Genomic DNA, 18354 nt, shown 5'->3' on the forward strand with positions numbered 1-18354 from the left:
TTTCACTTATAATTCACTGTATCACAATTCCATTTGGTCAGAAGTTTACATACACTAAGTTGACTGTGCCTTTAAACAGCTTGGAAAATTCCAGAAAATTGTGTCATGGCTTTAGAAGCTTCTGATAGGCTACTTGACATAATTTGAGTCAATTGGAGGTGTACCTGTTGATGTATTTCAAGGCCTACCTTCAAACTCAGTGCCTCTTTGCTTGACATCATGGGAAAATCAAAAGAAATAAGCCAAGACCTCAGATTTTTCTTTTAGACCTCCACAAGTCTGTTTCATCCTTGGGAGCAATTTCCAAATGCCTGACGGTACCACGTTCATCTGTACAAACAATAGTACCCAAGTATAAACACCATGGGACCACATCAGTCGTCATACCGCTCAGGCAGGAGACACGTTCTGTCTCTTAGAGATGAACGTACTTTGGTGTGAAAAGTGCAAATCAATCCCAGAACAACAGCAAAGGACTATATCCACAGTTAAAATAGTCCTATATCGACATAACCTGAAAGGCCACTCAGCAAGGAAGAAGCCACTGCTCCAAAACTGCTGTAAGAAAGCCAGACTATGGTTTGCAACTGCACATGGGGACAACGATCGTCCTTTTTTGGAGAAATGTCCTCTGGTCTGATGAAACAAAAATAGAACTGTTTGGCCATAATGACCATTGTTATGTAAGGAGGAAAAAGGGGGAGGCTTGCAAGCCGAAGAACACTATCCCAACCGTGAAGCACGGGGGTGGCAGCATCATGTTGTGGGGGTGCTTTGCTGCAGGAGAGACTGGTGCACTTCACAAAATAGGTGGATATTTTGAAGCAACATCTCAAGACATCAGTCAGGAAGTTAAAGTTTGGTCGCAAATGGGTATTCCAAAAGGACAATGACCCCAAGCACACTTCCAAAGTTGTGGCAAAATGGCTTAAGGACAACGAAGTCAAGGTTTTGGAGTGACTATCATAAAGCCTTGACCTCAATCCTATAGAACATTTGTGGGTAGAACTGAAAAAGCGTGTGCGAGCAAGGAGGCCTACAAACCTGACTCAGTTACACCAGCTCTGTCAGGAGCAATGGGCCAAAATTCACCCAACTTATTGTGGGAAGCTTGTGGAAGGCTACCCAAAACGTTTGACCCAAGTTAAAGAATTTAAAGGCAATGCTACCAAATACTAATTGAGTGTATGTAAACTTCTGACCCACTGGGAATGTGATGAAAGAAATAAAAGCTGAAATAAATCATTCTCTCTACTACTTTCATTTCACAATCTTAAAATAAAGTGGTGATCCCAACTTACTTAAGACAGGAAATTTTTACTCGGGTTAAATGTCAGGATTTGTGAAAAACTGAGTTTAAATGTATTTGGCTAAGGTGTATGTAAACTTCCAACTTCAACTGTATCTTTTGTCTTTCTGCCAAAAGTCAAAGAGATTAGTTTCCCCCCCCCCCCTGTGCTTCCTATAAGCATTTTGTCCTCCTTTCTTCTCCCCTCTGCTCCCCGTACACATGCATGCTTTTCTGAAGGAAGTGCAGCATCACAACTTTATTCATCTGCCCAATTTCTCTCATTCACGTTTGCTTGTAAATGTCCCCACTACTAGCTCTGCTCGTATAACCTTTTAAGCTGTCTTTGCAATTAGTTTAGGTTAGTTTTCACTTGTTAGCATTTAGCTGTGTGATTTCGCTATTAGTTTGTGCAAATTTTGTTAGCATTCTGGTAATAGAGGCCTAATGGGATTTTCTTGTGTTTTTAGTGCCCCCTTGTGTGCAATGCCGTTAATACCGTAAATCCCATGATGAGAGAAGGACGGTATGATGATATGAAAATCTGGATACTACCCAAGCCTAGTATACACCCTTATGTTATACTAGGGAAATTGTGTTTCCATAGCTAGGGCTGACTATAGCTAGGTTCCATACAATTGTCGACAGATCTTTATGCAGATATTTTAAAATCGGCATAATTTTCTTTCTTCCCACAAGAGATATTTCCATCGAATTCACTTGTTGCTGATTAAAGGCTGTGCGTGATGAGGCAGTGCATATAAAAATACCTTTTGTGGTTAAATTATACAAGTTAAATGGGTTTCCATCGCATTTTCAACTCGACTGATGGTTTTCTCACAAAAATGTTGCGTTATATAGCGAGTGTGCCCACTCTGGTATTGGCACTTGTACTCAATTATTATTATTACTATATATATATTTTTTATACCTTTATTAAACTAGGCAACAGCTCCAGATACAGTGAAGGTATAACCTACAATACATGATGAGATTATTATGGACAAAAGCACAAGATCATTTTTATTTATCAAACGGCAGCCAAGCATCACTGATCATGTCACCAGAATAAGACCCTCAAAATGTATTAGAACGTAGCATCAAGCTCATACCATGCACTTTCACCACCCTGTGAAGTTCATCATAACTTATTTAATATGCAGCCTAGTAAACTGCATGCTTTGCCGAGTCGTAGAGGGAGGACCACGCAACATGTCATCACGTGACTCCAAGTGTACTTTGATATAATGGTTATTATATAAATATTTGCGCATAAAAGCGTTTCCGCCATTTATCGCATAATACATTTTACCGGCACAAAAAGATCCAACCTTGTCTAGTGTATTTTATTTTGACGATCTTTGGAAAGTTTACAGACAAATGTTCTGTTTCTATCAGGCCTGTCATATACTTTACTCGCATGAAAAAGTTGGATGTAATCTTGGTTACTGAGGACTTGTAAAGAGTAGAATCAACAACCTCTGCAACAAAGACTGTTGCTTTGTGAGAATGTGTTAAAGTTCACAGTTAGCCATTATTATGGAAATGACAGCTGAAAAGTACCAGTGACCTGGCATTGTCCTCAAGTCAGAGAAGGTCCACCGGAGACATGGCCCAGTGAGACACGGGTGCCGGTCCATGTAGATGGAAACAGAAAAGTCTGAGCCTTTTGCGTAAAACAGTGGGGTAAATTCTGCATGGAAATATGCCCCAATCCTGCACCAGTATGAACACTGGATGGGCTGGTGGCAGGGATGGGGGTGATAGGTGGGTGGAAGGAGAATGGATGAAAGGATGGGGTTATAGAAAAGACGCAGGCGTAATGGTGGGGGATGGATGGATGCAGTATGATATGGATGGGGATTTATTCTGAAGTAACACAGCTTCTGTACTGAGACTGGCTGTGTGTATCTCTCTCCCTCTCTCCCTCTCTCTCCTTCTCTCCCTCCAGTCATCCTAAGTCCGTTTGGTCTGAACGGGACTCTGACGGGTCAGTCATTCAAGCTGTCAGACCCTCCCACCCAGAAACTGATAGAGGAGTGGAACCAGTTCTATCCCATAAACCCCAGCTCTAAAGACAAGGACAAAAATGACTCTCCATCGGAGGACAAGATGGAGTACATGGACTGGGAGGACGACTCGCTGGCCGCTGTGGAGGTCCTCGTTGGTAAGACCTCTCTCTCGCCAACACAGACCCCTTGACTTTTTCCACATTTTGTTATGTTAGTCTAAACTGCATTAAATAGTTTTTTGCCCCCAATATTCCACACACACTGCTCCATAATGATGAAGCGAAAACAGTTTTTTAGACATTTTAACAAATGTATAAAAAACAGAAATACCTTATTTACATAAGTATTCAGACTCGAAATTGAGCTCAGGTGCATCCTGTTTCCATTTATCATCCTTGAGATGTTTCTTCAACTTGTTTGCAGACCACCTGTGGTAAATTCAATTGATTGGACATGATTTGGAAAGGCACACACCTGTCTATTTAAGGTCCCACAGTTGACAGTGCATGTCAGAGCAAAAACCAAGCAAGTGAGTTCGAAGGAATTGTCCGTAGAGCTCCGAGACAGGATTGTGTCGATTTCACAGATCTGGGGAAGGGTACCAAAAAATGTCTGCAGCATTGAAGGTCCCCAATAACACAGTGGCCACCATCATTCTTAAATATAAGAAGTTTGGAACCACCAAGACTCTTCCTAGAGCTGGCCCCCCGGCCATACTGAGCAATCAGGGGAGAAGGGCCTTGGCCAGGGAGGTGACCAAGAACCCGATGGTCACTCTGACAGAGCTCCAGAGTTCCTCATTGGAGATGGGAGAACCTTCCAGAAGGACAACCATCTCTGCAGCACTCCACAAAGCAGGCCTTTATGGTAGAGTGGCCAGACGGAAGCCACTCCTCAGTAAAAGGCACATGACAACCCGCATGGAGTTTGTCTTTGGTCGGTTGAAGCCAATATTGAACTCTTTGGCCTGAACGCCAAGCGTCACGTCTGGAAGAAACCTGGCACCATCTCTACGATGAAGCATGGGGGTGGCAGTATCATGCAGTGGGGATGTTTTTCAGCGGCAGGGACTGGGAGACTAGTTAGTCCAGTTAGTCGGAAAGATGAACGGAGCAATGTACAGAAAGATCCTTGATGAAAACCTGCTCCAGAGCGCTCAGGATCTCAGACTGGGGCAGTTTCACCTTCCAGCAGGACATCAACCCTAGGCACAAAGTAAAGACAACGCTGGAGTGGCTTCGAGACAAGTCTTTGAATGTCCTTGAATGGCCCAGCCAGAGCCCGGACTTGAACCTGATCAAACATCTCCGGAGAGACCTGAAAATAGCTGTGCAGCGACGCTCCCCATCCAACCTGAAAGAGCTTGAGAGGATCTGCAGAGAATAATGGGAGCAACTTCCCAAATACAGGTGTGCCAAGCTTCCAGCATCTTACACAAGACAAATTGAGTCTGTAATTGCTGCCAAAGATGCTTCAAATAAGAACTGAGTGAAGGGTCTGAATACTTATGTAAATGTGATATTTAAATTATATATTTTTTTACACATTTGCAAAAAAACTCTAAAAAACTGTTTTTGCTTTGTCATTATGTGGTATTGTGTATAGATTAATGAGGGGGGAAAATGATTTAGTTCATTTTGGAATCACGCTGTAATATAACAAAATGTGGAAAAAATCAAGGGGTCTGAATACTTTCCGAATGCACTGTATATGGAATGGGATAAAAGGATGGGGGTTCTATTCCTGCACGGATCACATACACATACTTAACTGCTAATAATGAGTGGGTGTTTGTCTCTCTCTCCAGGTGGTGTGAGGATGGTGTACCCAGCCTGCCTGGTGCTGGTGCCCCAGTCTGACATCCCGGCCGTGGTCCCCCAGGGGTCCTCGCACTGCACCGCCGTCTACTCTGGTGGCCACCAAGTGCCTGCATCCCAACGAGACCCTGCCATTTCCTCAGTCACCCTCACGCCCCCAACCTCACCCGAGGAGGCCCATACAGGTACAATGAGTACGCGGATAGAAACATGTCAACCTATATTTAAATCTGTCTGTACATTATAGATTAGGCCAGTGGTCACCAATCGGTCGACAGCGATTGACTGGTTGATCTCCAAAGCATTTCTAGTCGGTCGGCAAACATTCCTGTAAAAAAAAAACAATAAAGCTGCGTTCCTCTTTTTTTATTAGTCTCTCGCTGTTGGTGGTAGGTGCACCCGATTCAGCTGCCCTGCGCGCATGGTAAGCGAAGGGTTCCGATTTTGAACCATTTCATGTGTCTGAAGGTACAAACTCTACCTTCCTGGCGGGCCCGGAGAGCAAATCAAGTGCACTATAGGTTTACCGCTGGCCAATCGGATGTCACAGATTACCGTATCTGCAGTAACGTAGCAGGTGTCAAAGAAAGCTACAGCAAAGTTGATAGTGAATGTTTTGAAAACTTTTACAGTGCCTTTGCAAAAGTATTCATCCACCTTGGTGTTTTTCCTATTTTGTTACATTACAACCTGTAATTTAAATAGATTTTTATTATGATTTCTTCTAATGGACATCAAAATTGGTGAAGTGAAATTAAAATAATAACTTTTTTTATTTTTCTTAACGCAAAGTGGTATGTGCAGTGCATTCAATGAATCCCCTAAATAAGATCTGGTGCAACCAATTACAGCTTTTTGGCCATCAAGGAAAATGCTATTTCTGCCGCAAACCCACCACTCATCCCCCCGAGAACACCATCTCCACAGTGAAGCATGGTGGTGGCAGCATCATGCTGTGGGGATGTTTTTCATCGGCAGGGACTGGGAAACTGGTCAGAATTGAAGGAATGATGGATGGCGCTAAATACAGGGAAATTCTTGAGGGAAATCTGTTTCAGTCTTCCAGAGATTTGAGACTGGGACGGAGGTCCACCTTCCAAAAGTACAATGACCCTAAGCATACTGCTAAAGCAACACTCGAGTGGTTTAAGGGGAAATATTTAAATGTCTTGGAATGGCCTAGTCAAAGCCCAGACCTCAATCCAATTGAGAATCTGTGGTATGATTTAACGATTGCTGTACACCAGCAGATCCCATCCAACTTGAAGGAGCTGGAGCAGTTTTGCCTCGAAGAATGGACAAAAATCCCAGTGGCTAGATGTGCCAAGCTTATAGAGACATACCCCAAGAGACTTGCAGCTGTAATTGCTGCAAAAGGTGGCTCTATAAAGTATTGACTTTGGGGGGTGAATAGTTATGCACGTTCAAGTTTTCAGTTTTTTTGTCTTATTTCTTGTTTGTTTCCCAATAAAAAAATATTTTGCATCTTCAAAGTGGTAGGCATGTTGTGTAAATCAAATGATACAAACCCCCCAAAAATCTATTTTAATTCCAGGTTGTAAGGCAACAAAATAGGAAAATGCCAAGGGGGTGAATACTTTCGCAAGCCACTGTAAAACCATGACTAGAGACTGTCAACAAATACAGCAAAGAGCTGCTGTTTTTATGAGTGAGTTCATGTTTCAGTTCTTACTGTCAACACTTTTTATTCAACACTTTTATAAGCCATACATTTACGCATCCTTCCTACTTCCACTTGCACTACAACCAGCACTGCAGCTGTAATGAAAGAGTAGGAAAATGTATCAATAGTGTTGCGTTGTTATTGCTAGCGGCTTGTTTTTAATTTATAGAGGAATATTTCACTTTCTCTGTTCATAGGAGTAACAACATGAATTTGTGCATGAGGCAGAAATAATGCAGTGTGACTTGAGTTTCGCCATCAGCTGGAAGACGGTGTCCCCTTTTTGGTCAGTGTCAACGACCGAAAGGGACAGCGGAGGGGCGTTCTGAGGCGGACCCTCAGTCTGCTGCTCTCTCCCTCCGCTGAGACTGAACATCAGATGCAGGCACCATCAGCCCAGTAAAATAAAAAATAAAAAGCAAGCTGTGCCTCAGAAGTAATACAACAACTGATGTATTTCCAGTGTGATCATATAGCCTACCTCAAATTTTGAAATATATATATTTTTTAAATATCCGACTACGAAGCATTGGCAGGGCAATTCAAGCAAAGCCAATATGTGGTGATAATATGGGCCTATAGCCTACTGCCCAAACCTAATTGCTACTGTACAATTTTAAATAGGTTAATGTAGCATAGGCCTACTTTTTTAAAATCATGTATGAAAAAATCTGAGTGGTAGATCCCGGCTTGTATTTTCACTCCGAAAGTGATCTTGACCCAGAAAAAGTTGTTGACCACTGGATTAGGTAAATATGAGATATCATATTTCATAAATCATGTAGTAATAGATTATATATGATAAAAATGTGTCTGGAGAGTTGCTGTGACACATGTCCCTCATACATGGGCGCCTGACTTTGTCTGAAAGTGGGAGTGCAAAATATATATATATATTTTTTTTTTTAAAGAATAAAACATTTTACAATATTTTTGGGGGGCATTTTTTCAAATAGTTTCCTGCAATTTTACACTTTCTTCACAAGGTGTAACCATATGTATGAACAGAAAACAAACATTTCTTAGGTTTTCACACAATAAATTATATTGAAAATGTTTTTTAATGACTAGATTACTAATCTACTCCCTTCCCTGAAAATCCCACCCCCAATAATGAATTGACGGGTCTGAAACTCTACCAACCCTCTGACTCACAAACATCTCACCCCCTTCCTTGAAAACCCCACCCATAGGGATTGATTTGCAGGTCTGAAACCCTTCCAGCTCTGTGACTCTCACAGATATCCTGCTCCTCCCCTGACAATCCCACCCACAGTGATCGATTGACAGGCCAAACTGCTAACTTCTCTAGGGTAGGTGAGATGCTAACGTCCCACCAGGCCAACATCCGGTGAAACTGCAGAGAGCTAACATTTTAAATACACCATTCGTTGTATTAAACATTCTTGTAAATACATGTATCTTACATCATTTAAAAGATGAACGTCTTATTAATCCAGCCGCTGTGTCAGATTTCAAAAAGGTTTACTGCAAAAGCAAACATGCGATTTTCTGAGGACGGCGCGCCACACACACAGGTATTACTAGCATTTTCCAACCAAGCATTAGCGTCACGAAAGTCAGAGATAACAATAAAATAAATCGCTTACCATTGAAGATCTTCCTCTGGTGGCAATGCCAAGTGTCCTAACTACACAGTGAATGTTCGTTTTGTTTGATAAAATCAATTTTTATAGCCTAACACAAAACATTTGTAAACCGGTTGCGTCGTGATTTCCGTCTCATTCAACTTTGGACGAAGCGTTCGTGGTAATTACACACACTAAACAAACGTTTATCCAGTCATGGTTGGTTTCATTGCAATCCTCTGGTTGTTACTAACACAACCATACATGATGGTTCTTTTCCCGGGACGTATTGACCGAAACAAACCGATTTGAAGACACCAATCAATGACCTCATTGCGCACCAATGGTAGGACCGGTCTATCGTTGATTGACTGTATTTTGGCCGAATGACCACTGATAATCTTGAAATCTAGCTTGGAAGATAGCCAATGAGCTGAGGTAAACGGCAATATGTAATGGCTATACTTTCGAAGACCAGCCTTTGTCGTAAACTCTGGCGTAAAAGAGGTTCATTCGCCATTGCAAATCCTACTTGACGGAGCCACGAGTGTTACGCATAGCAGTACATATTCAAGAGCATTTTCAACAAGTTTATATATTTAAATATTTGCGAATAAATCAGGAAAAGCTAAAACAAAGTCTAGGTATACAGATTTAACCCAAATTATAGAGGAAATTGATAGAGACAGTGAGACCGAGTTTCTTCAGGAAGATGAATCTTTCAGCGAAGCTAGTTTTGACTCCCAGGCGGAAGAAATGTTTCTGCATGGCGAGGATGCCATGCTGGATTGGTAAGTTCTAATGCTAATGTCATTGTTTGAAATTAATATGAAATATTATTCATTTGAGATTATTATTATTATTATTATATATATTTTTTTGCAATATATAAAAATATCATCTGTAATGAAATGTGTAAAGTACACATTGGCAATACTGTGTGTGTGTGATATATTTTTAAAATGTATTTTACATAAACATGGAATGGAACAGCACTTCACCATAGTGATTATGTTCCCTGTACTCTATATATATCTGTTTATTTTACGTGTTGATACAGGGCTCATACGTGAAAGTATTGTAACTGATTTGTTTTATCTTTCACAGTGGCAGTGATTCTGATTATGAGCCGCCAATGTCTAGGTGTCCATCTCCCTCTGAAGCTGGTTCATCCAGCCGGACCCCCGCTGTCTCCGGCTCAACACCTACCCGGCCATCTAGAGGTGTGAAGTCAGTGACAAAGAAGAGGAGGTGGGGAAGACTCTGTGTTAGAAGATGATGTGGAACCAAATCCACCAGTTTTTAGACCCAAAAGGTAGCCAGGACCTCAACTAGACATGACTGCAAAGTACAGCCCCCTTCAACTTTTTCAACTGTTTTTCACCTCGTCAGTTGTTGATTCCCTGGTGGCGAACACCAATAAGTATGGGGCTAAGAAGCAGGCAGGAAAGAAAGAGGCATGGAAGACCTTTTCCATGTCAGACCTTTTCTGCTACTTTTCAATGGTCATTTACATGGGGCTGGTGAAGTTGAAAAATCTAAGGGACTACTGGAAAACGTCAGCTCTCTATCAACTGCCTTTCCCCATGACTGTCATGTCTTCTAAAAGGTTTCTGACTATCTCACGGGCGCTTCACATCAGTGACCCAGAAGTTGATGGGGAGAATGACAAGAAGAGAGGCACACCAAGGTTTGATAGGCTCTGTAAAATAATACCTCTACCCCAGCATCGTTGATGCCTGAAGACTTATTTTCAGCCCGCCCAGAACCTGTCCATCGATGAGAGGATGGTAGCCTCAAAGGCCAGAATCAGCCTCAAACAATACATGCGTAACAAACCAACCAAATGGGGTTACAAGCTGTTTGTTTTGGCTGATTCTGTGTGTGCCTACACTTGCAATTTTTTTTGTTTATGAGGGGGAAAACAGTTTTGCTACCGGTAATGGACTGAGTTATGATTCCGTTATGGAGTTATTGGATTTTCAACTGCTGGGGAAGGGCTACAAACTGTTTGTGGACAACTTCTACACAAGCCCTACCCTGTTTACAGAGCTGAGGAAGCGGGAGGTGTGGGCTTGTGGCACCATTCGGACCAACAGGGTGGGATTTCCAAAGACCAAGGTGAACGACATGCCTAAGCGGGCTGAGCGGGGTACCATGCGATGGATCCGTGAAGATGGCCTGCTGTTTGTGAAGTGGATGGATACCAGAGAGGTGGTCATGTGGTCCAGTATACACAAGTCCTTCAGTGGAGATCACGTCGTCAGGCGTGTGAAGGACGGTGCCGGGGCATGGACCACAAAACAATTCCCCATTCCAGCTGCTGTGAAGGACTACAACAAGAGCATGGGAGGTGTGGACCTGTCAGATGCGCTGATAGGATACTACAATGTTGTCCACAAGACCATGAAATGGTACAAAACATTTTTCTATCATTTCATTAACATTGCTGTGGTGAATTCCTTCATCCTCCAGAAGGAAATGGCCAAGAGCTGTGGACAGCCCCCCATCTCCCAGCTAGCCTTCAGGGAGCTGCTCATCCAGGAGCTTGCTCGCTACAGCAAGTCCACTGCAGCACCTTCTGCTCCAACCAGTGCTGTTCACCTGCCCAGATTCATCTCTGCAGGCATGAATGTGCCTCAGGGCAAAAAGGGCATAGTGGGGAGGCGATGTTGTGCCCTTTGTCACAGGAAATGCCCCATCACCTGCACCACCTGTTCAGTAACCCTCTGCTTTACAGCAGAAAGAGACTGCTATTGGGCATGGAATCAGCAGCACAATATTATGTAGAGGACTGAGGGTCTTCACAATATTGTAAATAGAAAATGTGTAAATAGTTACCCTTGTTATTTTTTATTTTTTTTGGGGTGTGTTAGAATAGCATTTATGTATTTTGTATATAGTTATTTCCTTCAAAATGTATCACTGTGCCACTTGGGTACATTTGGGTACATTTGTGTGGGACACCTGGGTGACTTAATGCTCAATGTCATGTAGCTCGCTCATTTTTGAAGTTATCTGTCTAAAACTTTGCTCAGCTATTGTTGCCATCTTATGTTCTTCATTCAAATCACCCACAGCATCCTATCTGTATGTTTCACTGTTCTTGGCCATTTGAAAGATGATGCAGCAACAATAAAAAACAGAAAACGTATGTTTATTTCCTTGTATTTTCTTCTACCAGATCTATTGTGTTATATTCTCCTACATTAAATTTACATTTCCACAAAACTCAGAGTGTTTCCTTTCAAATGATACCAAGAATATGCATATCCTTGCTTCTGGGCCTGAGCTACAGGCAGTTAGATTAGGGTATGTCTTTAGGCGGAAATTGAGAAGAAGGGGGGGGGGGTACCCCAAAGAAGTTAAGAATGTGGCCAGGGTAACGCATGACAATGAAATTAAATTGAAAATGGGAGGAATAATATTGTTTTACCTAATAAGAATTATGTTTTACTTGGTAGGTTAGGAAAAAGCATTGTTAAATTGCACGTTAAGTTTTCATTTTCTTTTTGTCACAAATATCAGAATAATGTAATGCAATGACAAATGTGAATTTTGATGTATCTTTAAACAATTTTCTTTGTCAATGTGGCAGTGTTATCTGGTAGTGGATTGAACAACAACTGTTAACTTGAAAATGCTTTATTACATATGTCATTCTTTGGCAGCTATATCAATCCATAAATTGCAGCCCAGAATCTGCAATAAAAACAATAAAATGTAGCTCCGGTAATATGGGTCATATTTGAACTGGCTAAAGCAGGGGTCTCCAACCTTTTCTTTAATAAAAGCTACCTCATACTAAGACATTTTTTGAGTTACTCATATACAGCTTGCATATTTTGTTATTGTGTAGGCCTAATTTGATTAATAGAAACAAAGAACAGCACTACATACATAATGTAAATGTGTTTTGGTTCTTAAAACAACACATTTTGAACAAAAATCATTCTACTATAGCCTACCTTGAGAATCTTGCCTTTTAAAGATAAAACAGTTTTACATTTGATCAAATCTGTAGCCTGCAGCTACAGGACTAGGCTACTATTAATTGTCATTCTGTTTAATAGTTTCAAGTTGTAATGTCACATGCACAAGTACAGTGAAATGCCTTTCTTGCAAACTCAAAAACCAACAATGCAGTAATCAAAATCAGTGTATTACTAGAAAAAAACATAGGTGCATACAGACAGCTTGGCTACATTGCAGGGGTTGGAACCAGTCCTTTTTTTGAGGAGCAGAATCAGAGCCGCGTAAGTGACCTATACTGTTCTGGAACAGAACAATTCTTTTTAAGGCATGGGAACCGGTTAATAAAGTTATTTTACATTCCAGGCATTTTTTTTCAGTCCCACAAAAACGCAACAAAGTGTCTATGCAAAGCCCTCACTCTGTCATTCAGAAATATATTCCAGTGTCTGCCTGACAGCTGAAAATATTTGCCTGTGTGTAGGCTACCTGCCCCTCCCCCTCCGAAGTATAGGCTACTGTAGCCTACTGATGTTACAAGTGTGATTCAGAAATTAGGAAGAGAGATTTTTAATTGGAGAATAATGGATTCACTTTTTGAATGCTAGTTAATGATATTCTAGTTATCACATTTCACATTGGATTTATTAACTACAAAAGGTTAGAAGTATTTTTATTTCAATTCTGGTGCCACTCTGCACACACAAGCTTGTTAGCTAGCTATCTCTCGTCCAACGTTAAGCCAACTCTCTGTTCAATGACATTCAAAGTTCCTTTATAGAAGCTGCACCTCGTAGGTATAATTTGGTCAGCCTAATTCAGATAATGCATGTCATAACAACAAGATGCCCAGCATTTCAAGCCAAGCCTCCTCCACGCTTTCTTGCTCGCTCCCCACCCCAAAGAATTATCTCGCATCTCGCGCCCTACACTTGTCTGTCTAATGTATGTAAATAGCTTGCCAATTCCATAGCAAGCTGCTCTATCCGCACTGATTGGTTAAGTAATTTAATGTTGAGCTAAATGTAAAAAAAAACATTGATTTCAGAGGTTTAAAAAGGAACAGAAAGGAATGGTATAAACCGTTACTTTTTTGGGGTTCGAACCGGTCCAGAACTATATTTTGCTGGTTGGAACAGTGGCACGAAACGAAGAAAGAAAAAAAAAGATTCTGTTCAGAACAACTTGCCTTGTGGTTAGTGTCTGACCTGAGATTGGAAGGCCGAGTCAGATAAAAGACTGTAAGAATGGGACCTGATGCCTCTCTGCTTGGCACTCAGCATTAAGGAGATTGGGGGTAAGGCCCTGCGATAGACTAGCATCCTGTCCAGGGGGTCTACTTGTACATCAAGCTGCATCAAGCTATACAGAAACAGGAGATAGGCTCCTGCCTCATGAGCTGTTCTGGCTTACACAAGCAAAGACTCTGGCAAGGCTACTTACAGTACATACGAAAAGATTGGAAAGTAATTTTAGTTCCAACCCCTGCTACATTGTAACCGCGAAGCGGCCACGATGCACTCGCATATCAGGCTTAGCCAGGACTGTTACTTTTGTAACTGAATGAAAACATTTTAACAATGTGATTTAACTGACTGACGTTGGGGAAATAGATGGCAAAAATGCAGAATGGTGTTGAATGTCTGTAAACAGCTTGTGGATAATTTTTCTCCCAAAAATGTAATCATGTAATAATATTAGGCGTACTGATTATTTCTCAGTATCTACTTTGCTAGCTACTCATTGACAGCCCGCGAGCTACCGGACATGCAGTTTCTCATGAGAATCCCAATTGCATACTACTCGTGTCCTCTCTCCTCGCTTCCTTCTCAAAACCCATTGGATGAGAAAGCCAGAGGTCCCTCCCCTCTGACCTTCTCCAATGAGTTTGGAGAAGGAGGCGAGGAGAGAGGACACGAGCAACTGAGATTCTCCCAGAGACTGAGATACCTCAAAGCCTAATCAGACATGCCCGTGCTCATCATGGTTCTTAGAGGCAAAGTGAAATGACAAAATTTGCTCGTGGTGCTGCTCAAATTATATGTAACAACACCCTGAGTGCATCGAACATTAAACAACGATACAAATGTAACAACAGGTCAACAAAATAGACAAAAAGACCAGTGGCGCAACTTGTGCTTTCTAACTGCTCTGTTCCAAAATACTGGAGAGACACGGCGAAGCAAAACTTTAGAGAGGGCAAAACCATTAATCTTCCGAACGACGGGGGGGGGGCTACAAACTGCAATCTTTTAATTAATTATATAGTGTATAAAATGGGCATATCTATTTTAATACAGACTAGCTCAAAACATTACTAATCATCGAAAATTGCCCAATGGATCAGGATACTTTTGTGGTACCAAAAAGAAATTGGGGTGCAAAAACATGTTTGCAGCACCTCTATTTTGAAAGTGGGTATGCAGCTGCTCCATTTGCTCTATTGCTCAGGTGCCTATACCCCCATATAGTGAGCAGTGGTCAAGAGGTGTGTTGTCAAAGCTGGTAATTGTAGGACAATAAATATTGCCACTTGCGGTTTGATGAGCCGATTCATAACCACTCCCTCCCATCCCTCCCTCCCCCAGTGGACTCCCAGTCGGCTCTGAAGTGGGTGAAGATGTCGTCGGCTGTGGATGGCTTCAGTGTGGACAGCACCAGTCACCACGAGGGGAAGATCCCTCGCAGGCTAGCCAGCCAGGTGGTGGAGAGGGTCTGGCAGGAGTGCAATATCAACAGAGCTCAGAACAAGTACGTGTCTCTGCTACTGTCTCAGCATACACACACTCTCAACCAAAGCCCTAGAAGAAGTAGAATTGCTATAGGTGTGTGAGCTGCACGATATGGGCAAAATATGTATTTGCAATATTTTTACAGAATATCGAGATTTCGATTTGACTTGCGATATAGATCAAAACACTTGGGTGAAATTTTGGAATCATAGAAATTAAATGATTTATATTAAGAAGCAAAGTGGAACGCAGCATCGTTCTTGTTTGGAACAATCTTTTGACTGCATTTGACCAAACAGAACAGCCTGCAAACTTATAGTGAATCTAACAGCGAGGAGAAGGAACTGAGCTGCTTGACTGGCAGAAGGCGGTGCTTGGTGTGTGTGCGAAGCAGCTGCAAGAGGAGAGAGGGAGAGAGATGACAAATGGAGTAAACTAACACGACTGAATGGCATTTAAAAGTGTTGCATGAGATATGGAGCTCTTGCATTATGGATATTGTGCATGTCAATATTGCGATTTCGATCTGAATTCAATTAATTGTGCAGCCCTAACAGGCATACACAAACACATGGTCACACACACTGTCAACGAACACATGCTCACACACAGCTGAAAAGAAACCTCACACACATACATGTTTACCACACCATAGACACATTCAACGAAGCCTATAGAGAATATGCAGGATCTACCACAACACGTGCGTGCGCACGCACACACACACACACACACACACACACACACAATCAACGTTGCCTAACATGTTTGTCAAATAACAGGCACACGCCTTCACAATGACGCTTCATTTACCAAATTGATATTTTAGAGAAGTATAGTAAGAAACACAATGGACATATGGTTAATGTTTTGAGTCAATGGTTGTGTGTTGTGTTGTCCAGGCGTAAGTTCTCAGCTACAGCCAACGGTACCTGTGAGGAGGAGCTGATGGAGAAAGTAGGGGCCTGGGACTTTGTAGAATCAACACACAGGTCAAACTGCAACTGCTCCAGGTAAATGATGCATACTGTGTTTATTTGTTTGTTTATTTGTGTTCCTCTTGTCTAGGACCTGTACCCTAAGCCCTCTGTAAGGGGATATACTTCTAGTTTATTGTGTAGACAGACACAAGCTTTCCTTTTTAAGGAAGTCTTACTCATTGGAAGTCTTACTCAGCAAAACAACATTCGATACGTCAGTCTAAAATCTGAGATGTATTTTAATATCAATGCATATGACATTCATCTCTATTTGTCTGTTAAGTAACCCTCCTGTCAGGGTTCAATAGTAGTGCACAATGTAGGGAATTGGGTGTGATTTAGGACCCAGTGGGAGAGACCCAGGGGCCACTCCGACCTCTAGAAGGCTTTGGTAGGGAGATAGCTGGTCTAAAAATGGAGAGTGTCTGTAGACCCTAATGGTGACAAATGATCTGCTGCATCTAGAGTGGGTTAATGTGTGGATGTGAGGTTGACTGTTGCCAGGCTGTTTCTGTTTGGGGGTTGGGACACAGACAGACAGACAATATCACGTGCGTGTGTGTGTGTGTGTGTGTGTGTGTGTGTGTGTGTGTGTGTGTGTGTGTGTGTGTGTGTGTGTGTGTGTGTGTGTGTGTGTGTGTGTGTGTGTGTGTGTGTGTGTGTGTGTGTGTGTGTGTGTGTGTGTGTGTGTGTGCGTGCGTGCTTGTGTGTTCTCTCTGAAGGGGAAAGGCTGCAGTCAGCATGTCCCGCTGCTGTCTCCTGGCAGAAACATACACGGCGGCAGAAACACACGTCACACTGCAGCTTGCACAGAAATAGGTGCTTGACAAATCAAATCAAAGTTTATTTGTCACGTGCGCCGAATACAACAGGTGTTACTTACAGGCTCTAACCAACAGTGAAAAAATATATATTAGGTGAACAATAGTTAAGTAAAGAAATAAAACAGCAGTAAAAAAGACAGTGAAAAATAACAGTAGCGAGGCTATATACAGTAGCGAGGCTATATACAGGCATCGGTTAGTCAGGCTGATTGAGGTAGTATGTACATGTAGATATGGTTAAAGTGACTATGCATGTATGATAAACAGAGTAGCAGTAGACACTCTGTTCCTTTATGTTCTCTCTCTGGGAGTTTGCTTTGTGTATGTTTGTGTCTTTTTGCTCGAGGAGCCTTTTCACTATAGATTGGGGGAGCCCCTTGTTCTCCACTGGTGGTGTGAGGGAAGGCAGGCTGTGTACGGGGATGCAGTGGGAGAGACCCAGAGGCCAGTCAGACCTCTAGAAGACCTGTTTAAGGAGTGGGTTAATGTGTGGATGTGAGAACTGACTTTGGGGAAGTCTGGCTAGAGGTGTTAATTAGTTGGAGGGAACCTAGAGGAGGGGTTCCCTAACTCTTTGGGGCTTGGGACCCCTGTTGTGATAGCAAATTCATCAGAGACCCCTCATAATCAGAACACACCTCTAGTGAGAGAAAAATACCATACAAGGAGTTCTACTATGACTTTGGCAGTGCATGACTGGATGAACCAAGTCTCAGGAAGGAACATTTTAAAGGCTCATCTCTGAGAATTTGGATCATTTTCCCCCCCAGTTTTCAAGCACATTTCCTGCAATTCTACACATTTTGTCACGGGGCAGATAATTGTTTTGGGTTATTGCAGCTTTAAAGCTAATTCAAAATAATTGAAAAGGAATGTGGATACCAATATCTCTGTGAGCTTCCCAGGTCTATTTTTCTGTGTTTTATATATATTTCCACACTATGAGTTTGGAATAATACTGTGAAATTGCCAAAATTATGATAATGCCCTTTTAGGTAAGAGCTGTTTAAAAAGACAGCCTGAAATTTCTGCCTGTTTTGGTGGGAGTGAGTTTTGGCCTTCTATTGTGACATCATCATGCAGTAAATTAGTTAATAGACCAATAAGAAAAAGACTCTGCCAATAAAAGCACATTTTCAGTTTTCCCCTCCCCATAAACAACTCCGAGACAGTTCTTACTTGAGAAATTGGTATTTTCTAAGAAGCTATTTTTATTTATCTTTGACCATTTTAATTGAAAACAATCACAGTAAGGTACTTAATCGTTACCCAGATTTGATATTGAGATTTTTTTTTTTAAATGGCTGCATTGGACCTTTATGAACATAAATTGTAGATAATAATATTACATTGTATTGTACCCTCTAAACTTATTCCACGGATCCCTTGGCCAAAATTTGTTTAATATGTTGTTGTTAGTAATATTCATGAAAACAAATTAAATGTAAAGAAAGAA

The 18354-nt window shown here is 41.7% G+C and overlaps 1 protein-coding gene across 1 annotated transcript in view; it reads left to right on the top strand.

The window, feature by feature from the left end:
* The window catches only part of LOC120057068 (mediator of RNA polymerase II transcription subunit 13-like), a 165277-nt gene that overhangs the window by 96828 nt on the left and 50095 nt on the right, over nt 1-18354 (top strand). Inside the window, exons 5-8 of the mRNA XM_039005459.1 lie at nt 3240-3455; nt 5108-5302; nt 14951-15113; nt 15997-16107. Coding sequence (XP_038861387.1) covers nt 3240-3455; nt 5108-5302; nt 14951-15113; nt 15997-16107 — 685 coding nt within the window. The remainder of the gene's footprint in view (nt 1-3239; nt 3456-5107; nt 5303-14950; nt 15114-15996; nt 16108-18354) is intronic.

This window comes from Salvelinus namaycush, chromosome 12 (assembly GCF_016432855.1).
Source record: "Salvelinus namaycush isolate Seneca chromosome 12, SaNama_1.0, whole genome shotgun sequence".
In the NCBI taxonomy this organism is placed as follows: domain Eukaryota; kingdom Metazoa; phylum Chordata; class Actinopteri; order Salmoniformes; family Salmonidae; genus Salvelinus; species Salvelinus namaycush.